The sequence below is a fragment of the Mobula hypostoma genome, chromosome 13 (assembly GCF_963921235.1).
Source record: "Mobula hypostoma chromosome 13, sMobHyp1.1, whole genome shotgun sequence".
NCBI classification, from domain to species: domain Eukaryota; kingdom Metazoa; phylum Chordata; class Chondrichthyes; order Myliobatiformes; family Myliobatidae; genus Mobula; species Mobula hypostoma.
Genome location: NC_086109.1, coordinates 46661725 through 46689061, shown reverse-complemented (window position 1 = coordinate 46689061; position 27337 = coordinate 46661725). Strand labels below are relative to the sequence as shown.

The 27337-nt window shown below is 38.7% G+C and overlaps 1 protein-coding gene across 4 annotated transcripts in view; it reads left to right on the top strand.

The window, feature by feature from the left end:
* The window catches only part of LOC134355571 (bridge-like lipid transfer protein family member 3A), a 161699-nt gene extending 134431 nt beyond the window's left edge, over positions 1 to 27268 (top strand). For 3 of the 4 annotated variants that reach the window (XM_063065628.1, XM_063065629.1, XM_063065626.1), the window contains 7 exons: positions 1453 to 1640; positions 10345 to 10520; positions 11580 to 11730; positions 17977 to 18233; positions 19550 to 19658; positions 20728 to 20888; positions 22043 to 27268. In XM_063065628.1, coding sequence (XP_062921698.1) covers positions 1453 to 1640; positions 10345 to 10520; positions 11580 to 11730; positions 17977 to 18233; positions 19550 to 19658; positions 20728 to 20888; positions 22043 to 22159 — 1159 coding nt within the window. In that variant the 3' untranslated portion in view covers positions 22160 to 27268. Of the gene's footprint in view, positions 1 to 1452; positions 1641 to 10344; positions 10521 to 11579; positions 11731 to 17976; positions 18234 to 19549; positions 19659 to 20727; positions 21045 to 22042 lie in introns of those variants that run through there. The other variant, XM_063065627.1, reaches the window with a different exon arrangement.
* Positions 27269 to 27337: the final 69 nt, after the last annotated feature.

Sequence of the window (27337 nt, the reverse complement as noted above, 5' to 3'; positions counted from 1 at the left end):
AGTTGGAAGAGTGGGCTGAAAGATGGCAGATGGAGTTTAATGCTGATAAATGTGAGGTGCTACATTTTGGTAGGACTAATCAAAATAGGACATACATGGTAACTGGTAGGGCATTGAGGAATGCAGTAGAACAGAGGGATCTAGGAATAATGGTGCATAGTTCCCTGAAAGTGGAATCTCATGTGGATAGGGTGGTGAAGAAAGCTTTTGGTATGCTGGCCTTTAAGAGTCAGAGCATTGAGTTACAGGCGTTGGGATGTAATGTTGAAATTATATAAGGCACTGGTGAGGCCAAATTTGGAGTATTGTGTACAGTTCTGGTCACCGAGTTATAGGAAAGATGTCAACAAAATAGAGAGAGTACAGAGGAGATTTACTAGATTGTTACCTGGGCTTCAGCACCTAAATTACAGAGAACGGTTGAACAAGTTAGGTCTTTATTCTTTGGAGCATGGAAGGTTGAGGGGGGACTTGATAGAGGTATTTAAAATTATGAGGGGGATAGATAGAGTTGACTGGATAGGCTTTTTCCATTGAGAGTAGGGGAGATTCAAACAAGAGGACATGAGTTGAGAGTTAAGGGGCAAAAGTTTAGGAGTAACACGAGGGGGGACTTCTTTACTCAGAGAGTGGTAGCTATGTGGAACAAGCTTCCAGCAGAAGTGGTAGAGGCAGGTTTGATTTTGTCATTTAAAAAAATAATTGGATAAGTATATGGACAGGAAAAGAATGGAGGGTTATGGGCTGAGTGCAGGTAGATGAGACTAGGTGAGAGTAGGTGTTTGGCACGGACTAGAAGGGCCAAGATGGCCTGTTTCCGTGCTGTAATTGTTATATGTAAAGGTGTTAAGACACTTGAATACGCAGAGAATGGAGGGAGGAAGACCAAGGGAAGGCGGAATGGTTAGTGTAATTGGTATCATGAGTTTAATTAGGTTGACACAGCACCAAGGGACGAAAAGCCTGTCCCTGTGCCATGAGGGACCAAATGGATTATTAAGACAATGCTAGGTTGGGATTCTTCTCACAGTTCTCAATTGTCAGCTGTTCTGATCTGCTGCCTGTTTTAATGACTTGATTTCAGAGGTGAGGAAGACCAAATCAGTCACTAATTTGAGCATGCCCCTCAACTCATCCATTCAGTTTAAAAGATAATTGAAAATCATTTCTTCTCCTGCCTTTGCTAAAGGTGTAGGTGTTTTGCTCAAGCAGGCAAGTAATGGTGGCAGTATGTGTATGTGGACTGAGATTTTTGTCAGCATTTACACTGTTTTTCTGATGCATGCTTCACTGATCTAACAAATTTTTAGTTGTTCTTTGTTCGCTATTGAACTGTGGTAGAATACTTTCCCCACCCAGAGGTTGCTTTTGAGGCTGTGAAGCACATTAATACCTCAAAGCATTGTTATCTTTTACCACTGAGTAAAACGAAGTTTCCTTTCTTTATTAAAGAGAACAGATCTCTAAAGGTGAAGACAATCCACCCTCCTTATCCAGTACTAAACTCCGTTTTTTAAACATGAAACGCACCTCGTCACAGCATTCCTTGGACACTACATCACTTGATGGCAGCCTTACAGAAGATCGAATATCTGTCGACAGTGACAACAGTGAGAAATATGTCATTCTCCTTGAAGCAGGTACGTACTGAGTTTACATCTAAATGAGCATGAAATATTGCCCCAATTTCATGATTTCAACAGAAAACTTGAGTGAAAGTAGCTTCCTTCTTCCATGCAGTTTAACATAATTATCTCAGAAACATTTGTGGCTAAAACCAATCTGATCCTTTTTAACACCACATTTTAAAAAAATAGGCAAGGGATTAGACTTCTGTAATCATGGCTGATCTGTCCCAGATCCCTTCTCTCGGGCACCTCTTCTCTTTAGTCCTCAATTAACCAATCTTTCAGATACCCCCAATGATCTATCTCAGAGATTTATCATCCTTTGTGAAGTTCATATGCACCTCAGTTTCAAATGATCTTGCCCCTTGTTTGAGGTTGTTTCAGAGTGGAGTCATTTTGACATCTACTCTCTCATCACTCCAAAGGATTTTGTATCTTTCAATAAGTTCACTCCTCATTTTTCTAAACTGGCAATGAAGAGGTGTACAGGAGTGGGACATATTGGCTGGTTGAGTGATGTCATAACAGCAACCCTGCACTCAATGTCAGCAAGAACAAGGAACTGATTGTTGACTTCAGGAAGTTCAAAGTACATTTATTATTAAAGTATGTATACAACCTTGAGATTTGTCATCTTGCAAGCAACGACAAAAAACAAACACGACAGAGCCTGTGGAAATTTTTAGAACAGTACTCATTGAGGGTCAGTGGTGGACATGGTGCCAACATCTCAGAGGATCTAACATGGGCGCAGCACATGGAAAGCGGCTGCAGAGGGTTGTGAGCCAGCTTCATAACAGCCACCAACATTCCAACCTGCAAGGAAATTTTCAAGTGTCAGTGTCTTAAAAATGTTAAGGACCTTCACTATTCGGAACATGTGCTGCCTGCATTACTATCACTGGGGAGGAGGTACAGAATCCTGAAGACCCACATTCAACATGATAGGTTAAGCTTCTTTCCCTCTGCCATCACGTTTCCGAGTGGTCCCTGAACTCATTACCACCTCTTTATTTATTTATTGTCATTTACAGCAATTTTGTCTCACAAAACGATTCTGACCATTCTGTATGTATATAGGCTGCTTGTGATAACACAACCCTCTCAATCCAGTCACTAGCCTAGTGAATCTATTGTGAGTTGCATCCAAACCAATGAAAGTTTATTTTTCAAATAAAAGTACCAAAAATGCACAGTACTCCAGGTGTGGTCTCAACTTGGACATTTGTAACAATATTCACCCATTTCTCAACCCAAACCTTCAATATGCCATTTGCCTTCCAAACCACTTGTAGCACTTGCCCACTCATATTCTGGGATTCACTCACACAAGCACAAGTTATTTGTCCACTCAATTAACCGGCGACCAAATATCTGCATCGTAACATGACCTCCCACCTATTTTCCTATTACTGCCTCACCAGGACACCTTCCCTCCAACACCCTCTTTCAGGTCATTAATATAAATTGTAAGTAACTGAGAGCAGGAACTAATCTTCGGAGGCCTCCAGTGGTTACATCCTTCCAGCCTGATAAAGACCCATTTATTCTGACTTCTGTCATCTTTGTGATAATCAGTCTTCAATCCATGCAAGTATTTCTCTTAATAAGATCATAAGATATAGGAACAGAATTAGGCCTGTTGGGCCATCGAGTCTGCTCTGCCATTTCAACATGGCTGATCAGCCCAGTCTCCTGCCTTCTCCCGGTATCCCTTCATGCCCTGACCATTTTTGAGCTCTTGTGCTGCAGCCTTCTGTGTAACACCTTGTTTAACACTTTGACTAAATCCAAATGCAGTTTGTATGCAGGTTTCCCCCCCCCCCCCATTGACTCTGCTTTTTATGTCCCTGAAAAACTCAAGCAAACATGAGTATAAAATGTCATTTACCTTTCATAAAACTGTTGAAGGTTTAACTATATTAAGCTTTTTGTAAATGATGATTATTTCTTCCTTGATTTTAGAGTCCATCTTGCTCATGACAGACTTCAGTGCTTTTAGTTTCTCCCCAATACCATGTCCATTGTGGCAGTGATACAAGTTCTTTTATCATGTTTGAATCTAGCCCATTAGACAAGGTGTAAAAGCATCACCGGAAGTCACCTGGACCGAATGAACTGCACCCCAGGGTTCTGAAAGAGATAGCTGAAGAAATTGTGGAGGCATTAATAATCATCTTTTGAGAATCACTATTCTGGAATTGTTCCGGAGCACTGGAAAACTACAAGTGTCACTCCACTCTTTCAGAAGGGAGGAAGGCAGAAAAAAAGAAATTATAGGCTAAATAGTCTGACTTCATTGATGTTGGAGTCCATTACTACGGATGAGGTTTCGGGTTACTTGGAGGCACATGATATTGTAGGCCAAGAACAGCATAATTTTCTTAAGGGGAAGTCTTGCCAGACATATCTAATTGAATTCTTTGAGGAAGTAACAAGCAGATTGATTACCAGTAGATGTTGTTTACTTGGACTTTCAGAACGCCTTTGACAAGGTGCCTCACATGAGGCTGTTTAACAAATTAAGACTCAATGGTATCACAGGAAAGATCCTAGCATGGAATGAAAATTGGCTGACTGGCAGAAGGCAAAGGGAGCCTTTTCTGGTTGGCTGCCAGTGACTGGTGGTGTTCGCAGGTGATACAAAGGTAGGTGAGGGGCATCTGGTGATGAAACAGTGAGTCTCTAGAAGGACAGACAGATTGGGAGAATAAATAAAGAAGTGGTTGATGGAATGTAGTTTCGGGAAGTGCACGATCATGCACTTTAGCAGAAGGAAAAAAGGCATGGACTATTTTCGAAATGGAGAGAAAATTCAAAAATCAGAGGTGCAAAGAGACTTGGGAGTTCTTGTGCAGGATTCCCTAACGATCAACTTGCAGGTTGAATTGGTGGTAAGATAGGCAAATGCACTGTTAGAATTCATTTTGAGAGGACTAGAATATAAAAGCAAGGACAAAATGCTGAGGCTTTATAAGGCATCGGTCAGACCGCACTTGGCAATTTTAGGCCCCCTGTCTCAGAAAAGATGTGCTGGCATTGGAAAGGGTCCAAAGTAAGTTCACAACAACTACTCTGAGAATGAAAGGGTTAATGTATGAGGAGTGTTTGATGGCTCTGAGCCTGTACTCACTGAAGTTTAGAAGACTGAGGGTGGATCTCGTTGAAACATATCAAATATTGAAAGTGCAAACACAAGAAAAACTGCAGATGCTGGAAACTCAAGCAACACACACAAAATGCTGGTGGAACTCAGCAGGCCAGGCAGCATGTATAGGAAGACTCTTCGTCAGGACTAACTGAAAGAAGAGATTTGAAAGGGGGAGGGGAGATCCGAAATGATAGGAGAAGACAGGAGGGGGAGGGATGTAGCTAAGAGCTGGAAAGTTAATTGGCAAAAGGGATACAAGGCTGGAGAAAGGGGAGGATCATGGGATAGGAGGCCTCGGGAGAAAGAAAGGGGGAGGGGAGCCCAGGGGAAGATGGAGAGTAGGCAAGGAGTGATTGTGAGAGGGACAGAGAGAAAAAAGGGGGGGGAAATAATAAGGGATGGGGTAAGAAGGGGAAGAGGAGCATTAACGGAAGTTAGAGAAGTCAGTGTTGATGCCATCAGGTTGGAGGCTACCCAGATGGAATATAAGGAGTAGTTCCTCCAACCTGAGTGTGGCTTCATCTTGACAGTAGAGGAGGCCGTGGATTGACATATCAGAATGGGAATGAGACATGGAATCAAAATGTGTGGCCACTGAGAGATCCTGCTTTCTCTGGTGGACAGAGCGTAGGTGTTCAGCAAAACGATCTCCCAGTCTGCGTCGGGTCCCACCAATATATAGAAGGCCACATCGGGAGCACCGGACACAGTACATCATACCGGCCGACTCACAGGTGAAGTGTCGCCTCACCTGGAAGGACTGTCTGGGGCTCTGAATGCTGGTGAGGGAGGAAGTGTAAGGGCAGGTGTAGTAGCACTTGTTCCACTTACAAGGATAAGTGCTGGGAGGGAGATCGGTGGGAAGGGATGGGGGAGACGAATGGACAAGGGAATCACGTAGGGAGCGATCCCTGCGGAAAGCAGAAAGGCGGGGAGGGAAAGATGTGCTTTGTGGTGGGATCCCGTTGGAGGTGGCAGAAGTTATGGAGAATTATCTGTTGGACCTGGAGGCTGGTGGGGTGGTGAGGACAAGGGGAACCCTATCCCTAGTGGGGTGGCGGGAGGATGGGGTAAGAGCAGATGTGCGTGAAATGGGAGAGATGCGTTTGAGACCAGAGTTGATGGTGGAGGAAGGGAAGCCCCTTTCTTTAAAAAAAAGAAGACATCTCCTTCGTCCTGGAATAAAAAGCCTCATCCTGAGAGCAGATGCGGCAGAGGCGGAGGAATTGAATAGATGGGGAGAGGATGGTTCTTACGATGAGAGAATCTTGGACCAGACTTCTGAGCACAACCTCAGAATAGAGTGATGTCCATCCAGAACAGAGAAGAGGAGGAATTTCTTTTGCCAGAGGGTGGTGAATCTGGAATTCATTGCCACATATGGCGGTGGAAGCCAAGTCATTGGATATATTCAAAGCAGAGCCTAATTGGTTCTTGATTGGTAAGGGTGTCAAAGGTTATGGGGAGAAGGCAGGAAAATGGGGTTGAAAGATATTATTAATCAGTCATGATGGAATGGCGGAGCAGCTGAATGGCTTGATTCTACTCCGAAGTCTTATGTTGGTGAGTTTGGACTGGGCCTTCCAGTTCATTGTTTAATTGAGAACAGTCCAAGGTGCAACATTGGACTGGTAAATGGTGCTAATTAATTTCTGAGTGCTAATATTAATATTTACTTATTATAATTTCATAAAACTCTACAACCAAGAGTGCCTAGGTCAACGATAATCTCAACAACAAATACCAATAACGATATAACAACTTGTAATGTGTCAAAAACACCCCTAAGTACATCACAGCATTGTCGTGAATGCTTTCCACCAACTCAGTTGAGATTATTGGGCAAAAGAACAAAAGTCTTGTCAAGGTAGGACGTCAGATGGGTTTATGCAGAGAATTGTAGAGCCTTCTCGTTTGAAGGTTTGCCTGTCTTTCATGAAGTGACTGCACATGGGGAATGAATGAGAGCAGAATGAAAGGAGGTCAAGAATATGCAAGGATTACTGGCATTGAGAAACTAAACCAGGGCATGAAAATAGATGAGTTTGAAATCTTAAATGACAATTTTTAAGATCAAATTTGCTTAATCAGGCACCATTTTAGGGAAATGGATGATGGAAACTTATGGTGGAAAGGGTAGTGAGGCTTGAGATATTTGAAAGTAGAAAGATGGCCAGGGTGTTTCTGAAAATACAAAATGAAAAGTGGCAAGAGCAAAGATGAGGCAGGGCAGGGGGAGATGATGTTGCAGAGGTGGAAATAAGCAAAACACCAAGGATATGTGGTTCAGAACTCAATCTATGTTCCTAAGATGGCATAACTTGATAGATATAGAAATGTTTAGAATTAGAATTCAGAATTTATTTAAAATTTACATCCATCCCACAACATGAGGGAGTAAAAATCTTTGCATTATGACTCCGTTGCCGTGTACAGACATGTGAATTTATAAGTCTAATGGCTCGTAGGAAGAAGCTGTTCGGGTAGCCTGTTGGTTCTGGCTTTAATGCTGCGGTACCGTTTGCCAGACGGAAGCAGCTGAGACAGTTTATGGTTGGGGTGACTGATATCCCCGATGATCTTCCAGGCCTTCTTTCTCCACCTGCTGCTATAAATGTCCTCAATGGAGGCAAGTTCACATCCACAGATGCACTGGGATGTCCATATCATTCTCTGCAGTGCCCAGCGATCAAGGTTGGTGCAGTTCTCGTACCAGGCGGTGATACAGCCAGTCAGTTTGCTCTCAATGGTGCCCCTGTAGAAGGTTTTGAGGATTTAGGGGCACATGCCAAACTTCTTCAGCTGCTTGAAGTGGAAGAGACAGTTGTGCTTTGTTTGCCACAAAACCAGTATGTACAGTCAGGTGAGATCTTCGGTGACGTATATATGGAGGAACTTGAAACCACTCACCCTCTCAACTGCAGACCCATTGACGTTGATCAGGCCAAGCCTGTCTCCATTCCTGCTGTAATCCACAATCAGCTCTTTTGTTTTTTGGACATCGAGGGAGAGGTTGTTATCCTGGCACTACTGTGTCAGGGTGTCAACCTCTCCTCTGTCGGCTGTCTCATTTACCCCAGTTGAAGAGTCTAAATAGGGGAATTTCAAGGGCCAGTTTTTAAAAAACTGGGCTAGTCAATCTTAGGAATTTTATACCTCGGATGGACCTTTAAAGTGCAGTTACAGAGGTTTGAAAGATGAGGGAATTTAGGACAATGGCGATTTGTTACAGAGGAGGATTTGGGAGTTGAGGTGCATTGGTCATGTTTGGATTGAATTGCGGAGGCAAGCTTGAGGGGCCTGGTGGCTTGTGTCTCCTTCCATTCTCATGTGCTGTTTGAATAATGCTCCGACATTCTTGATTGCAACAGTGGTTGCAGCCTTCAACTTGTCTAATAAAAATTGTAAATGCCTCTTCCTTGTTTTTTGAGTTCTAAAATTGTTAAACTTGATCATTTTTATTCACTTAAGTAAATTCAGGTGTCTCCAAGTGTTAAGATAAATAAAACTGCAGATTTTGGAAATCTTTAAAACAGAAAATTACTAGCATCACTCAGCACTTGTCAAAAGAAAAACTAACTGAGGTTTCAGGTCAAATACCTTCAGGTCAAAGAACCCTGAAACACCACACTGTATATAAGAACTATTCTAAGTATTGTCAACTTCAACTTTTATTTTTTTTAAAAACGAGTGCTGAGGCTACTTTCAATTTTGGTTTCCAAATTCCTGGACAATTCTTTGCATCAAGACTGTGCTTTTTGAACTATATTAGACTGAGCTGCTGTGTCTTCGTTCTTCTGCTGAGTTGATGAAACTTTGTGGTGTAACTGAGTCAGCTTGCAGTTGCTGCTGTTGTGACAAACTTCCAGAGCCTCATTCTTCACCTTTCATCCATTTCCCTTTGAATTCAAGTCTTTATGACGACCAATAATCTTGACCAAAACCTTGTCTGCAGTGGAAATACCTTGGAGTGTGTTTGTGTGTGTGTGCATGCATGTGCACACACTGAAACTCTTAGTACATTGTGTTTCCCATGTGACTGCATGGGTTCTCTTGGTGCTCTCTGGTTTTTTTTCACACCCAAAACACGCGGGTGTGTGGGTTGACTGGTCACCATAAATTGCTCCTTGTGGTAGAATCTGGGGAGAATAAAGAAGGAATTAATCCACTGTAATCATAAATTGATGGTTGTAACCATTGCGGACTTGGTGGGCCGAAAATCACTTTTCTGTTTTTGTCTCAATTACTGTCATCAACGTTGATTTTGTGACCTAATTAATTATACAGGTCAATAGGCTGCTTAAAATTGACATGTTTTCTCTGAATGTATGAGTAATAAATAGTAATAAATATGCAACAAAACATATTGAAATTATTATTTAATGTTAATGATTATTTGAATGCCGAAACTTTTCAATTATTGCTGCAGCTCCTTTGCAAGTATAATTTGTATAGATGTATTTTTTCTGTAACTAGAAAATTTTGTTCAACTTCATCATAATGTCCTTGCAATAGTTTTATTTCTTTATGCATTGCACACAGATATGGACATTTGAATCACATATTTTAATGTACCTACATTTTGGATGCACACATATAAAGCTATTGACCTATAATTTGTTAATGTACTGAAAAATTGTAATTTGAGATGAACCCCTTTGCTTTTCCAGTGCCTTAACTCTTTGTGCTTCAGTTGTTTCTTTGTGATTTCGTTGAAACACTTATCAATTCCCCAGTGATTTTCTGAGTTTTTGTTAACTGCTTCCAGTGCCAGTTAGGATGAAACTTTATCCCTGCTTGGAACCACATAACAGGAGTTGATAGCACTGACCTCAGAACTTGTTATAAGTCTTTGGAGCTGCACAAAAAGATCATTTAAAGCCACATAATCAATAAAAGCCCTATAATTGTACAATCTACACCACATCCTGGCCTCACTTTAGTAAATAGCATAGAACTCATCCAGAACCTCTTTGATCTGTAAGTGTCACTTATGCTAAACTTTACTTTAAAGATAAATCTAAAGCTTGTTTCAAAGGTTTTATAAATGTGATGAAGAACCTCATGGTTAATTTTATTCTCAGAATCATACCTTGAAAATTTCTAATCCCACGAGGTGAAACACTGCTTGAAATTCCAAAGAGAGACGATCAAAACCTGACTCAAAGATTTCCAAATATTTGGGCCCCTCCCAGCTGATAATGATGCCAAAAATATTGTCCTCAGGTTTAAAAAATGATTAATTGTTCCTTCATTTTTGTTTTGTGACTGCCATGATGAGGAGCTGCATTAATTTCTTTGTGAAGTGTTTTAATTCACTCTGTTAATTAAAATGTTTGCATATGTTATAGAGACCATGAGCATTCATGACTAGTTTATTCAATCCAGTTGATGTCTTCAGAATGGCACACTTTAATACTGCGAGTCACCATGAGGGGGAGAAAAATACAGTTGCTGAATCTCTCAAAGTTGATGATTGTGCTCTTTATTTTCAGTCAAAATATGTTTAACATATTAAGTCACTTCAGTAGCTTTTATGTTGACTTCTAAGCATATAATTCTTAGAATCGGGGCAGGAATCCCCTCTCCCGAACACCAGCATAGATCAGATACCAACAATGAGCAGCAATCAGAGTCTTCCAGAAAGTGCAGATGGAGGGCACAGAGGAGAGGGATTTCACAAACAGTCTACAATCACCAACTCCCTGACACCAACTGAGGATGATTCCAATGCAGAACAGGTAAAGATCTTTATTCACAACTTCAGCTTTTGCAGTTGGTGTTTCTCGTGCAGTTTTTTTTTCTTGGTGGCCAAACTAATTATTTTTAAATTTGCTGATATTAAAAAAATTTACTAGATTTAAGTACGGAAATGTGAAAATACATGTTGACATTCATTTGTTTCGTGCCTTCCTACTGCAACTTTTGAATGCAAAGTGGTGAAGAGATCTGTGTGATTCGGAGCATTTCATCCTGTCATCCAATAAACTTTGTAAATTGGCATGAAGGGGCAAAAGAACTGATGTTTGACAATTTTTAAATAGATGTTGGGAGGTCGTGGTGGGCAAGATGCATTTGGGGCCGTATTGGGGAAAATATTGTTATAGGAAAGATGTTATTAAGTGTTATTAGATGTTATTCAGCAAGAGTGCAGGAGAGATTAACATGGATGTTGCCTGGATTCACAAACTGAGTTACAGGGAGAGTTTGGATAGGCAAGGATGTTTTTCCTTGGAGCTTCAGTCCCTGAGAGGTGATCTAATAGAGGAGTATAAAATCATGAGGGATACAGACAGGGTGAATGAACCTCTGGTTGGGGAATCAAGGACTAAAGGGCATAGGTTTAAGGTGAGGGAGAGAGATGTAATAGGAACTTGAGGGGCAGATTTTTGGTTTGCACAGAGGGTGATATATAGGTTGGAATAAGCTACCAGAGAAAGTGGTTGAGGCAGGTACAATAACAACTTTAAAAAGAAGGTTGGACAGGTACAAAGATAAAGTAGAAGGTTATGGACCAAATAGGACAAGCTTGGATGGGTATATTGGTTGGCATAGACCAGTTAGGCGGAAGGGTTTTTTTTCTGTGTTGTCTGACTCTTTAAAAGCAGATGGGTAATTTTTATAATGAAGATTGGTCAATTTGCAACTTTCTATCCAGAATTTTCTGTTCCGAGCTCCATGGCAGCAAACCTAGTACCCATTGACAAGGAAATTTCTTGTGCTGCTGGATGAATTATTGCTGCATAATTCTGATGTTTACTTTGCAGTGTTGAAATGTAAGTTTCTGCTTTGGTTCCCAGGCTTCGGTGTTGTTACTGCAAATACTTGATGTGAACTGTGAGATTGGTGTAAGAGGTGATGATGTAGCTGTCGGTGTCCAGGTGAAGGAAGTAATTCCTGATCATTTGGGTAACATGGACGTGCAGAAGTTTCTGAGCAGCCATGCAACTGGTGAGAAAAGGTTCTTATTTGCAATGTAATTAGTGGTTTTACTGCAAATTGTTCTGTTACAGTTTGGTTAAAGCTCTTTCCCGCAGGTACAACATTTGTGAGCCACACCAAAAAATGGCATTTTTAGATTTTTCTTGTTCCCCTGTTGAACCACAGGATCATAGAGCATTGTAACTTGTGTCTGAGGAAATAACAAACAGCACGTACCAATTAAAAGGAGATCATTAATTATTAAACCTTTTTTCACAAGTTCTGTGATCTCTTGACTTATGAAAACTCCTTTCTTCTTTATGATTCAAAACAGGGATGCTTAAGTCTTTAAAAAATCTTTTTAAAATCCTCAACTTTTGAGATTTTAATGCCAATAGAAAATGAAATAAAATGAGAAAAATTATAAAAGAGACCTGTCCTCCTTGAAGGGGTTTTCAGTCATATTAAAAGTAAGGAAGTTGGTCTGGTAGGGAAACAGCTCGAAAGAATTTTAATCATGCTTCTCCAAATGGAAATTATTGAAAAGGGAATAATGGTTACATTAGGGAAGCGTTCTAGCATTGAGCTCAAAATAAATGAGTCACTAGATTAATTACCACAGAAAACATCCTGGCTGCAGAATACAGAGTGCAAATCTAATTGGCTAAGATCGTTTGGAGTACAAGGGAATGAAATCTAATGGAGACTGTCTCCCAGGGGGAATACAATGCTGTTCAAGCCAGTATACAGTGTCTATGAAAAGTATTCATCCGGTTGGATGTTTTCACGTTTTATTGTTTTACAACATTGAATCACGGTGGATTTAACTTGGCTTTTTTTTTACACTGATCAACAGAAAAAGTCTTTCATGTCAAAGTGAAAACAGATTTCTACAAGGTGATCTAAATTAATTATGAATATAAAACACCAAATAATTAGTATTCACCCTCTTCAGTATTTAGTAGATGCACCTTTGGCAGCAATTAAGCCTTGAGTCTGTGTGGATAGGTCTCTATCAGCTTTGCACATCTGGACACTGCAATTTTTTCCCATTCTTCTTTACAAAACTGCTCAAACTCTGTCAGATTACTTAGGGATCATGAGCGAACAGCCCTTTTCAAGACCAACCACAAATTCTCAATTAGACTGAGGTCTGCATTCTGACCTGGCCTCTCCAGGACATTAACTTTGTTGTTTTAAAGCCATTCCTGCGTAGGTTTGGCTTTATGCTTATGGTCATTGTCTTGCTGGAAAACAAATCTCCCAAGTCGCAGTTCTCTTGCAGACTGCATCAGGTTTTCCTCCAGGATTTCCCTGTATTTTGCTGCATTCATTTTGCCCTCTGCCTTCACAAGCCTTCGAGGGTCTGATGTAGTGAATCATCCCCACAGCATGATGCACCACCATCACGCTTCATGGTAGGGATAGTGTGTCTTGATGTGTGGAGTTTGGCTTACACCAAATATAGCATTTATTCTGAAGACCAAAAAGCTCGATTTTGGTTTCATCAGACCACAAAACCTCTTCCAGCTGACTTCATGGTCTCCCATATGCCTTCTGGCAAATTTTAGCTGAGATTTCATGAGGTTTTTTTTTCAACAGTGGCTTTCTCTTTGCTACTCTCCCTTAAAGATGCGACTGGTGAAGTACCCGGGCAACAGTTGTTGGATGCGCAGTCTTTCCCATCTCAGCCACTGAAGCTTGTAACTCCTTCATAGTTGTCAAAGGTCTCTTGGTGGCCTCTCTCACTGGTCCCTTTCTTGCACATTCACTCAGTTTTTAAGGACAGCCTGCTCTAGGCAGATTTACAGCTGTGCCATATTTCTTTACATTTCCTGATGATTGACTTAACTGTACTGCAACAGCTATTCAGCGACTTTGAAATTTTCTTGTGTCTATTTCCTGACTTGTGCTTTTCAATAACCTTTTGCAGAGTTGCTTGGAGTGTTCTTTTATTTTATGGTGTAGTTTTTGCCAGGATACTGACTCGCCAGCAGTTGGACCTTCCAGATACAGGTGTATTTTTACTACAATCAGTTGAAATGCCTTGACGGCACACAGGTCTCCAAAAACAGATCTCCATTTAACTAATACGTGATTTCTAAAACCAATTGGCTGCACCAGTGTCATATTAATGGGGGGTAAATACTAGTGCAATCAATAATTTTGTGCTTTATGTTTGTAATTGATTTGTAAAGATCTGTTCTCACTTTTTCTGTTGATCAGTGTCAAAAAAGCCAAATTAAATCCACTGTGATTCAATGTTGTAAAATAATAAAACATGAAAACATTTTATAGGCACTGTATAAGTTAGTTTAGATATGGTCGTGTGTAATGAGACTGAATTAATTCGTAATCTTGCTGTAAAAGATTCTTTAGGGGAGAATAATAACAGGATTGAAAGTATTTGTGAGGATTGAGAGTATTACAAAAACCAGAAAAGGATTACTTCACAAAAATTAATAACTCATTAGCAAATATAACATGTAAACTCGCAAGAAATATAAAATCAGATTTTAAGAATCTCTGAAGTATATGTAACAAAATTGAACAAACATTGAATTGACAGCAAGGTCATGCCAAAACATTATTTAAGAGACAAAAGAAAGTAAAGAACTTAAAACAATGAGTAACACTGGGGAAACTGCCGTGGGAAATGTGAAAGACTGAAGGGTGAAAAGCTCCTTGGACCTGATAGGATTTGTCAACATTCAAAAGTTCTGTAAGAGATAATGAAAACCAAAATCATGCACAAGTTCCACAATTTGGGGAAGAATGCAAATGTAACACTTATTCTAGAAAAGAAAAAGGAAAAAACCAGGGGCTACAGACCAATCACTTACAAGAGACTCCTCCTCATTTTTTTTCCAGTCCTGATGAAGGGTCTCGGCTCAAAACATCGACTATGCTCTTTACCATAGACAATAGACAATAGGTGCAGGAGTAGGCCATTCGGCCTTTCGAGCCAGCACCGCCATTCACTGTGATCATGGCTGATCATCCACAATCAGTATCCAGATCCTGCCTTATCCCCATAACCTTTGATTCCTTTATCTTTAAGAGCTCTATCCATCTCTTTCTTGAAAGCATCCAGAGACTTGGCCTCCACAGCCTTCTGGGGCAGAGCATTCCATATATCCACCACTCTCTGGGTGAAAAAGTTTTTCCTCAACTCCATTCTAAATGGCCTACCTCTAATTCTTAAACTGTGGCCTCTAGTTCTGGACTCACCCATCAGCGGGAACATGCTTCCTGCCTGCAGCGTGTCCAATCCCTTAATAATCTTATATGTTTCAATAAGATCTCCTCTCAGCCTTCTAAATTCCAGAGTATACAAGCCCAGTCGCTTCAATCTTTCGACATTTGCCAGTCCCGCCATCCCGGGAATTAACCTTGTGAACCTATGCTGCACTCCCTCAATAGCAAGAATGTCCTTCCTCAAATTTGGAGACCAAAACTGCGCACAGTACTCCAGGTGTGGTCTCACCAGGGCCCTGTACAGCTGCAGAAGGACCTCTTTGCTCTTATATTCAATTCCCCTTGTTATGAAGGCCAGCATGCCATTAGCTTTCTTCACTGCCTGCTGTACTTGCATGCTTGCTTTCAGTGACTGATGTACAAGAACACCTAGATCTCGTTGTGCTTCCCCTTTTCCTAACGACTCCATTTAGATTATAATCTGCCTTCCCGTTCTTACCACCAAAGTGGATAACCTCACATTTATCCACATTAAACTGCATCTGCCCACTCATCCAGCCTGTCCAAGTCACCCTGCATTCTCATAACATCCTCCTCACATTTCACACTGCCTCCCAGCTTTGTGTCATTGGCAAATTTGCTAATGTTACTTTTAATTCCCTCATCTAGATCATTAATATATATTGTAAACAGCTGCGGTCCCAGCACTGAACCCTGCGGTACCCCACTGGTCACCGCCTGCCATTCCGAAAGGGACCCATTAATCGCTACTCTTTGCTTTCTGTCAGCCAGCCAATTTTCAATCCATGTCAGTACTCTGCCCCCAATACCATGTGCCCTAATTTTGCCCACTAATCTCCTATGTGGGACTTTATCAAAGGCTTTCTGAAAGTCCAGGTACACTACATCCACTGGCTCTCCCTTGTCCATTTTCATAGTTACATCCTCAAAAAATTCCAGAAGATTAGTCAAGCATGATTTCCCCTTCATAAATCCATGCTGACTTGGACCAATCCTGTTACTACTATCCAGATGTGTCGTAATTTCATCTTTTATAATTGACTCCAGCATCTTTCCCACCACTGACGTCAGGCTAACCGGTCTATAATTCCCTGCTCTCTCTCTTCCTCCCTTCTTGGAGAGAGGGACAACATTAGCCACCCTCCAATCCACAGGAACTGATCCTGAATCTATAGAACATTGGAAAATGATTACCAATGCATCCACGATTTCTAAAGCCCCCTCCTTAAGTACCCTGGGATGCAGACAATCAGGTCCCAGGGACTTATCAGCCTTCAGACCCAACAGCCTATCCAACACCAATTCCTGCCTAATATAAATTTCCTTCAATTCATCCATTACCCTAGGCCTTTTGGCCTCTATTACATCTGGGAGATTGTTTGTGTCTTCCCTAGTGAATACAGATCCAAAGTACCTGTTCAACTCGTCTGCCATCTCCTTGTTCCCCATGATAAACTCACCCGCTTCTGTCTTCAAGGGCCCAATTTTGGTCTTAACTATTTTTTTCCTTTTCACATACCTAAAGAAGCTTTTACTATCCTCCTTTATATTCTTGGCTGGTTTACCTTCATACCTCATTTTTTCTCTGCGTGTTGCCTTTTTAGATGCTGCCTGACCTGCTGAGTTCCTCCAGCATTTTGTGTGTGTTGCTGGGACTACAGGCCAGTTGGCTTAACTAGGAAAATACTGGAGGCTGTTTATAAAGGAGTAACAATGGAACATTTGGGAATAAAATATTATGAAATCATAAGTGAAAGTGAAATCATATTTGACAATTTTCTTTGAATTTTTTTGAGGATTAGGAAGTAGAATGGAAAAAAGGCGGCAATAATTGTAATATTTTTATTTCTAAAAAACATTAGGAGTCATTTAAGGATATTGCAAACTGAACAGAGTAAACTGAGGGTCACGTAGAGTTGGCTGCCTTGGAAGGATAGGTGTGTAAAAAGGATCACTGGGGACCCAAGCCATCCCAACCACAATCTATTCCAGCTGCTACCAACTGGGAAGCGGTACTGCAGCATGAAAGCCAGGACCAACAGGCTCTGGGACAGCTTCTTCCACCAGGCCATCAGACTGATGAACTCACGCTGACTTGAGTGTACTCTATATTACGTTAACTGTTCTATTTATTATAACACTGAGCCTCACGATGCATACGCACCACCACCATGCTATGATTGCTATAAATTACTATGATTGCACTTGGCACATTTAGATGGAGACGTTACAAAGATTTTTACTCATGTATGTGAAGGATGTAAGAAATAAAGTCAATTCAAATTCAATATTCGTCTTGAGTTCTCATTGTTTGTCACTTCACCTCTTTTTGCTTCACTTGTAAATCATCTATATCCATTTGCAGACTGTCTGTACATCTCTCACAACTTTCCTATCCACTTTTGTATCAACAAACTTTGTTGAAAAGGCTGTTATCAAGTCATTGACATGTCAGAATCAGGTTTCTATTTTTGTCAGGTATAATTTCAGTTTGTAAAAATCTCTTAACCCCCTCCCTAACACACAGTGCGATCTACAGTAGTTGCCATTCCATGCCTTGAGATGTAAGCATCTTTAGGAAACAAAAATACAAATTTGAAAAGTAGTTACTGTTAAATATGCTGTGTAATTTGCCTGAGGCAATTAAAATTTCTATTTCATATTTGAAACTTAATTGAAGTGTTATTGCATATAACTGGACAAACTGTTGAATTTGTCTCTTGGACCATTCGACAGATGCAAATATTTTGCTTCCTTTAAAAAAAATGTCTGTGTAAAGAAGTGCTGTTGATCTCAATCAAAAGAACTTCCATTGCTATATATAGTATGCAAGTTGATTGTAAATGTAAAACTTACAGATCTAATTAGACTGAATATTACAAGCCTCAAAACAATAATGCTTTCATTCTCTTCAGCTGTTTGTTGAGATGTTTGTATTTCTATTTGCCAACTTCTTTACAATTATAATATGGTTATATTGTTTAAATAGTATTGCATTTCAAATCTTCAAAAAAATCAAATCATTTTACTGTTTTGCTGGGTTTTTTTTTGTAACAGGCTTCCAGAAGGCTTGCCCAATGGACTCTGACAGAGCACAGCCTGCTGTACGTTTGAGATTTGATTCAGGGCCACACTCATCCATTCACTCTCCACTTGCTGTTAAGAATGGCTTTCTGCATTTTCACATCAGTAATTACAGTGCAGAGCTGTCAATGTCTTCACTCACAAACTTGGGTCCTTTCTTGGAGGATGAGATGATTCCAGAAGTCATTCCAATGAAGATAGAACTCTTCGACTGCAACATTACACTTAAGGTATTAAAAGATTTGTTATTACCAAGGAACATTTTTGGGAAAGGAAATGCACCATCCAGAGATTTTAAAATTGCATGTTGCTATAGGTGAAAGAAAGAAATGAAATTTTAATTCAAAGGTACAATACTCAAAACTGATATAAACCAAGAATAATCTTTATAAATTCTATGATCAAATATCTTGGATGGCAGGGTGGAGATGCATTTTTGCTAAAGAAGGTGTAAGGTGCTTCTTCCCTCCACTAGCCTGTAGGTCACCCTTGGGCAAGATGTAGCACCGGCTTAGTCGCTCTCTCCGCCCCCTTCCTCTGATCAGGGTCACATGCAGCCATAGGAGCAGGTGGTAGATAGTTGTATGAGCAGTTGGTGCCTATCACAAGTCCTGGTTATGCATCCATTGACGTCAAGCAGACAATCTCTTTGTATTGATAATGGCTGGGGTCACCCATCTTGTAAAGACACTGCCCAGAAGAAGGCAATGGCAAACCATTTATGCATAAAAAATTACAAAGAACAATTATGGTCATAGACCACGATCGCCCGCGTAATACAACACAGCATATGATGATGATGGTGATGATGAAAAGTATCAAAAATGTGTGTACAGGGGTAATGCTGGCATGATATTGCTGGATTTTCGAAAAGGCCTTCATTAAGATGCTTCTTGGTAGACTTGTGACCAAGATCAAAACATTTGGAAGAAGGATTACACTCACTCTTGTGAAGAGATTGTAAACTGGTGGTCTTTGAGCATCAGTACTTAAACCCCTATTTTTCCACTACCTTCCAACTGTTTTGACTAAAAATGAAAGTGTTTTCCATTGACATGAAATGGGATTATATTTGGTGTGAAAGAAGACATTAAGCTTGCAGAATGGATATGGAATTGGCAATGAATTATAAAAACAGTAACACAGTAAATGAGAGCAATATTGTAAATGGTAACATTTGGACTTCCAAAGGTGATAGAAGAAGGCAGTGTATTTCAAGGAGAAAACAGGCATCAAAGTCTTGTGTTGTGCAGTGGGCAGCGTGATTTGCAGATGCAGATTGACAGGTCACTAGAAGCGAGATTTATTTTTACAGTGAGTATTGCTTATTTATAGAGCAAGTGGAGACTTGAGAATTAATGCTGTCCTCAGTTTATGTCGAAACTCAGCTGGCTGCAGCTCCTCGCAGAGATGTCTGCAAGGTTACTTGATAAAGGATTTGCCAGGCCATATGTGAATTTCCATTCTAGTACATGGAAACAAAAATACAAAAGCCTTGAAACAATCCATTCAACAATTGCTTTGTGTTAATTCTTGATACTTGAAGGATGATGGCCCAAGACTGTATGCGACGTCGCCAGGTCCTGTACCCATAATTCTTCATGTTGATCACCTGGTGGTACAGCGAGTTGATGATGGGACATTTTGTTTAACAGGTAGGTAAGCCATTGTGATGAAAACTCTCCCAACACTGGAATCTCTTCATCCCCATTATACACACTATCGGATTGCCCAGTAATGATGCGTAATAATTTTGCATCTTTTATTTAAAATCTAGTTGGGTGCCCAAGTTATTTTTGCCTCTTGTTTATATTGCACTTTGAACATAGAATTCATTTCTCTCAGACACCATCAAATAGTAGCCAATAATAGGAACAGGGTGAGAAGATTATGATGGGAGTTAACATTTTGCTGCAATATTTAAAATTTGAATGTTGGGAACAAATATAATTCAGTGAGGGCGGCTGTGGATATATAAGTAGAACCTAATACAAGATAGGAACAGACTTTTCTTTAAAGTCTTGTTTTTACTAGCTATTAGTGACCACAGGACCATTTGATATTTGGGAAAGGAATGGGTGTAGGACTGATGATTTTAATTTGAGGCAGAAGCCAGGAAAGAGAACAGTATGGTGGTGGAAATAGATAGCCGTAGTTCTGGGTAGGTGCACAGGTTAGAAGCAGCTAGAGGATGCTATCATTCTAAAGCTGGCGAGGGAATCCATAGATAGCGTATAGCATTTCTGGGTAGTGATGGCTTTGAGAGTATCAAATAAGAAGTACACTGAAAATATTAAGCTTTGCATAAGATATTCTTAATGAAGGATAGAATTCCCTCCATTTTTTTAAAACTTTGGTATTTCATCTTTTAATTCTGTGTATGTGCCAAACTTTGTTCAGTGTTTTATAAATGCTTTAAATACTAGTTAGAAAGTGTACTTTCTTTTCCTGGTTTAGTGACTGAGCACACTTCAATATAATGCTTTAGCTCAAGCAGCTTTTTGAAATATGTCGAGGCTTGTATTACGGTACTGGATGCCGAGGACATTTGTGAACTAACACCTGTGTTTGAATAGCAAAGTTGATGCTCTAATTTGAATGCTTTAATTCTCAATGTTGAAGCTTTGTAGGTAGATCCTTTAAGAACAAAAAACTTTCTGACATAATTAAATGCAATGGAACTTGATTTATTCAATGGTTTTGCTGATTTGGCTCACACATCAGCTTTGCAGAGAAGCCCAATTAAAGCAGATGTGGAGAAGGAAGAGGCTCTTTCAGTCATAAGTGGATCACATCTGGTCAAATTTGGAATGAAGAAAGGTGGAGGAATGCAGCCACAGTCAGATGCTCAGAGTACATCAGATCTAACTCTTGTGAAGGACATGGTATGTATGAGCTCAAAGATGGATAGCATCCCAGTTCATCAAACTGGATCCTCTTGCTCAGGAAGGCCACTATCTGAGCACATTACATTTAGCCCAATCAATATTTACTGTTACTGCTTTTCCTCAGAGCTTCCTCTTTTGTATTTAAGAATATAGGTCTAGTTGCCTCAATGATCATATCTAGTAATGATTTCTACATGATAATCACTCGCTAGGTTAAGGTATTTCTTAATATCTAGGACACTATAAGCAATTTTGTTTTTAGTTGAAATTCTTAATTTTTATTGCTCCCAATTTTTTACCCCTCAGAAAGGATATGTATTTTAGTCCTTGATCCTCTTTCATTCCAGTCTTTTTAACTATGGATGAAGATTATTTATTGCCAAGGTCCTACAGGTTATCTGGGATATGCGCTGCCAGAAAAAAAAACTACCTCAGTGGTAGCTAGTCGCACTGATTGAAAGGTGGTAATTGTTTCCTACTCCTTGGAGAAATTGATTGTGTCTAAACCAATCCCCGAGACAGAGTATTCAATTTCTTATTGCAATTTCAGTAAAGGATCATATTACAGTATTCCGATTCTCCTGCTCATTTCTGGTTGACTTACTTTTCTCCATTCAAGTAGTTATGCAGCTTATGTTGCTTCCTTGCAAATATTTACTGAATCTGCTTTCATCACTATTCCAGGCATTAAAAACTCTGTGCATTTTGCTTTGAAACAGTGCCCATATTTAAATACTAAATTGTACATTTTTCTATCAAGTACCTTAATCAAGGTATTTGATACCAAAATACTGTAACTATTATTTTTTCTACAAGACAAATTGAACATTTCTCATGTTTGCAATGCATATCTTTTTTGTCATTGGCATAATTAGTTCATACTTTCAAAAACACATTAATCAAATTGATGCTAATTTGAACTACGAAAATTTCTGTCTAGAAAGAAGCTCAAACAGTAAAAATTTGCAGCAGTCATTTGTTGGCTGAGCAGCAATGTGCATGAATCAATGTTCCAAGAATGTGATGCAGTTTTTAACAGCAATGTAATCTAACCAGTACTTCACTATCAGGCAATGATCCATCATCAGTGAAGTAAATCTTGTTACTTTTTTGTTACTCTGTTTATTGATAATTCTTTTCTTTTCATGCAGAATGAGCTTCTTAAGCAGGAACTTGCCTGCACAAAGGAAGCTCTGAAGAAGGCAAATCAAGATAGAGAGAGATTGCTGCAAGAAGTAAAGAAGCTAAATCCTGAATTTAATTTTTGAATATCACAGTTCAGCATATGGTTATCATTACCAACAGCCAAGACAACAAGCAACTGAAGAAATTTTACTGAATGATTTGTTACTGAAGAGATCAGCATAATAAACCTCAGTCACTCAGTGCAGCCACCAACATTATGTGTAAGAATGAAGTTTTCAAATATGCATAGAAGAAACTGAAGTACTATTTTAATTTCATTCACATGAAGAACACATGTTGGCTATTGCAAGTAGCACAACTGAAGAGTTTTTTATTTTGTAACAATTACAATTCCATATGGTAAGGTTGATAACCATCCTTGGTTTTAATAAAAATGAGTTTGCAGAATGAGATTCTGACAAATGATGCAGAAGGTTGAGAGTGCTTACAATGTATTATGTTTACAATGAACAATTGGGTGAATTAGTTTACAACAAAGTTTAGTTGATATAATAGAAGAGCAGTATCAACTGCAAGCAAATCGTATTATTTATTGGTGACCTCATGCACTAATATTTATTGTTGTACTGTACTTACCTCTTCAAGTTTTACAGGTAAAAGTCCAAGTGTAAAATGTCCTCACAAACTAGATGCTATCTTAGCCAGCTGGCATTTGAAGGTCTTGAAGTGGTTTATTCTGCATTTGAAGCTGTCATTGAAAGGACTGTCAAGAAAATAGTAATTGACTAACAGAAATAAATTGTAACAGAACACCAAATACAAACACCCCTGACAAAAAATTAGAAGTTGTTTTAAGTTTCCTGCGGTCTTCCCACTTAAGAGCACTGTTATGTAGATATATTGGTAAACACTTGCTTTAGTGAGAATTCTTTGTGAAGGGCTTATTTTCAGAGCTGTGGTTGAATTCCCGAGCAAATTGTATTGATGGAAAGTTTTTTTTTAATGCTTTAGGCCAGGCTTTAAAATCTGTCATCCAGTATGTGATCATGAGATACTATCATGGATGGGAATGTAGCAGAGGTTTACTAAGTTACCTTATGAACCCAGTAGGACTTGATGCAGAACAACAGAATTCTAGAGCAGTACATACAGTAGCTTGTATTTATAATTTTGCTTTTTCCTTTTCTGTTCTCCCGTTAGGAGTTTGTACAGATGAAAATGTATTTCTTGTTTTAAAGAGCTGCTAATTTTCAAACCTGAAGCAAAATGTACTATAAATGAAGATTTAGAATTAGTTGGAAAGTACAATACTAGTTAAAATATTGGATACAAAATCAAATTATTTGAATGAAGACTTAGCACAATAGTTGCATCAGTATACTGTGTGATATAAGGGACACACATGCAAAGAGCTGAACCAGAGAAAGTATTGTTCAACTCTCTCTGTAGTGACTGCAAAATAAATTGAGCTTGTGAAACTCCCCCAGGTGCTTTACTCCATGCAAAACTAGATGGAAATGTACTGAGCGCTGCTGATAGAAATGCTCCCAATTTTTAAACTCATTACTAATTTTTAAGAGTTTTATATTTTGATTTCCAGCATGCTAGATATTGTCCATTAATGTTCCTAATTGCATAATTGTAATTCCCTGTTAGCTAGTTGCAGATACTTGGACATATCAAACTTTAATATTTCTCGTGGGTTTGGAGCAGTAGACTTGCTTCTGTAGCAGTCACCATTTCTGTGGAAATTGGTCACAATTTGGTCATAGACACTAAATTATGGTGTATTTCATCTGACTTGAGTTTTGATCGTGTTCTATTGTTCAGCTGATAAATGGTCATATCAGAAAAACCTTTGTCATAATCTCAACCATTATTCAAGGATCTATTTTAAAGCATAACATTAAAAATTAGCCAGCTATGCTACTCCGGAAAACTTCCCAGTAATTGCAGATTAATACATGGGAACGCAGTATTTTAATCTTAAAACAGAATGTATTGGAGAAGTTGCAGTCTACTCAATTGTGGTTAAAAGGAATGTTGGGTCAGTTTCATTCTTTTTGGTGCAAAAGTTCTTGCTCTTTGCAGAAATGGAGTGCAGGTAAATGCTGGTGAGATCAGGGTCATTTTACTCTTGTAAAATGTCTAAGTCTGTTGCTATATTTACTTGCCTGAATGACCAGTTGCTGATGGGACTGGAATGTCTGGGTGTGTTGTAGAAGGACAAATAGAAATACAAACACATCCCAGGGTTATTTTTTTATTTATGGAACATAGCTCTTTTCAAAGAACTGATTAATTTTCTTGTTACAGAACAAAACATTAATTAGAATGTTTAAATACAGTAAGTGTTACTTGAACAAACTGTTTTACACCTAATTACTTCTATCTAAATGGGGAATTTTTTTAAAATTGTTTTCTCTGTGTTCTGACCGGTCATGAGATATTTTGAGTGGGATGCATTGTTTGAAGTCAACTTACTGCTTAACTGAGATGTGAGGAATTCAGCAATCTTGTACTTGATGGCTTAATTTCATAAATATTAAAAGTGCTGAATTCCCTCACTGACCCAGAGTGTGAAAAATCAGAAGTTTTATAAATACTTAATTTGGAAACTTTACTGATGTGAATTCGCCCATATTACTAATCTAAAGTTGCCCATTACCTTTTAATCATCTGGACATTCAACTGAAAAGTAAAAAGATGAATAGTAATTGTCAATTTTAGTTAGCAGCATAAATCTGTAATGTTGAAAGCTCTAATACTTTCAGTTTTGTACATCACCCCTTTGTGGAAGTTTACCTTTACCTTTTCACATGAGTTTTTCTAATAAACATGAAAATATAGATATTGTTGGGTTGGAATTGAGGAATGAGGAACTATTTACTTCAGATATTTCAGCTGCAGTATTGTGTGTCTCAGTAACCTAATAGCACTATTTATTACACTGAATTCAATAACTTGGGTACTCCCCGGGCTTGTTCTTTTAAAAATGAAATGGTTTTGTATTTTATGACTGAATAAATTTCTAAAGTATTGAATTGTTTACAACGTGCCAAATGGCTAACCTGGTAGTTTATGAAATGTGTACATATGAATTGTATACTACTTTGCAAGTCCAGAAGGTTCAGTGATGGGATGATGTTGCTGAGTTCGATCATTTCTATACCTAACCATCCAAATTTTGAAGTGGAATACGACTATTGTCACAGAAATCTCCTGACTTTTTTTTTAAATAGAGGATTACTCACTGCCAGCGTTATTCCATTGAAGAGAGTTATACAGATATTAGCAACGTTTGATGCTCTGTAGTGTTGATTGCCAACTTAGTTTTGTCACTTATTTTATCAGCTATTTTTAAAAAACTAATGGTACTACAGTATATTTGGAAGTAAAGGTTAAAATGCAGCTATTATACTGATTATCTATGGTCAAGTGCCTAATTTTGCACCTTACTTGAGAAAATTATTAAAAGAACTTACACGCACCTTGGTGTAAAGCAGGATTATTTTGGTCAAGAATGATGCAATCCACTTTTAAACATTGTTTATATTTTCCAAAACCATAACACAAGTTTATACCAGTGTAACAAGATGTATCTGGAATTCAGTAGGCCTCTGCATTAACTGTGGAGATACTAAACTGCATCAAAACATCAGTGAATCTTCGAATTCCAGTATTTACTGTTTTCATGAAATCTGAACTCTTCCTCTGCCTAATTACTCTTCTATCATCACTAGACCATGTTAAGACCTGTTCCTTGAAAGGACGACTTTTTTTTGTTTTAATATACAGCAAAGCTTTTTCTTGTGAACGTTATAGTTCATGCTGTTGAATCAGATTCTACCATCATACATTAATGCTCTATCACTTAAAGTATATGATTAGAAGTTTGCAAATGCCAGGAATTTTTACAATAATCACCTTCAGCACCAGGTTTGAACCGTGTCACAGTTTTAACTGAACACTTTTGGTATTCACATACAAAAATCTACCATTGTTTTTTGTAATAAAATGTTGAATAGGTAGAATTATGCTCTAAAAGCACAATCGTTTAGTAAATCTTAACTGTTAACTTCTGATGGAATTTCCTTTTCTCCTGCAGATTTCACTCTTGCTCTGTTTAATTCTTTGTAGTGCATGTACTGTAATGCTTTGTTTCATATCTAAGTGCAATTACTGCCTTGATCTGTTGGATTTAAGCTAGTACTTCCAAATACTGTATTCTAGAACCACTTGGAAAACATCTTTCTGGTAATACTGGTGTTTGAGTTTTACATAACATTTGACATTAAATACTAGAATTTTAAATTGTATGATGGGGACAAACTCATTTTTCCAGCAAAATTAATTTTTGGAAAGAAAGTTATATAAATGGGTGTTTTTAATAAATTCATTGTTTACTAAGTAATAAGCCACACTGGAAAATTGAAAAATACCACCTTTACCAAACAGAAGGCAATTCTAAATTTTCCTCAATAACTGAATTGTTTTCAAAAAGCTTGTACTTCTGCTCAAAGCTTGTGTGGCAAGTACAGACCCCACTTGTCCTCAGTCTTACAATTGTTCCACTGATCTTTACTTTATCATTTTAAATTATGGAAAAGATGTTCAGTTCTTGATATTGTATTCTGATGACAGTCTTGTCACTGTCAAGCCAGCTTTTCTTCTAATGACTCTAAACCGAATTTAGATGATGATTCAACTGCAGCAACAAAATGACTAAAAATAATCCATTACAACTTATGTTTGTACAATTGTTAAAATCTATTGTAGACATTGAGTCATGAGTACAAGAACACTTGTACAACTAAACTGGTTAAATTTAATACTCTGCAATTATTTTAGTACTGTACAGTTAGTGCATGAGCATTGTAACAGACTGGAAGTTAAGTGGTTTACAATGTGTATTTGAAGCATTTGTTTTGAAATTCTGGTATGTGGTATTTTGTTCCAATTTTGTTTAGCACCGCTCCTGTACATGTTGATAACTGGTTCTGTGAACCAGCAATGTTAAGTATTTTTGAAATAAATTTGTCAGCTAAAGAGCCTCTGGTATGTTGCTGATAAAACTAATCCAAACTAATTGGTATGAAGTCTGCTTGGTAATGTTTTGGTAAGCATTCTAACAATGCAGTGAAACAAGTTAGCTGTTAGATGGTCAGGTAGTTTATTCAAATGATTTAAGGATACTGAATTCTGAGCTTAATCAAGACATTTATCCCAATTCCAGATATATTTTGAAAAAAAGATTCATCTATACAAAGGCAGCCTGCACTTGCCCTGTTAATTATTTA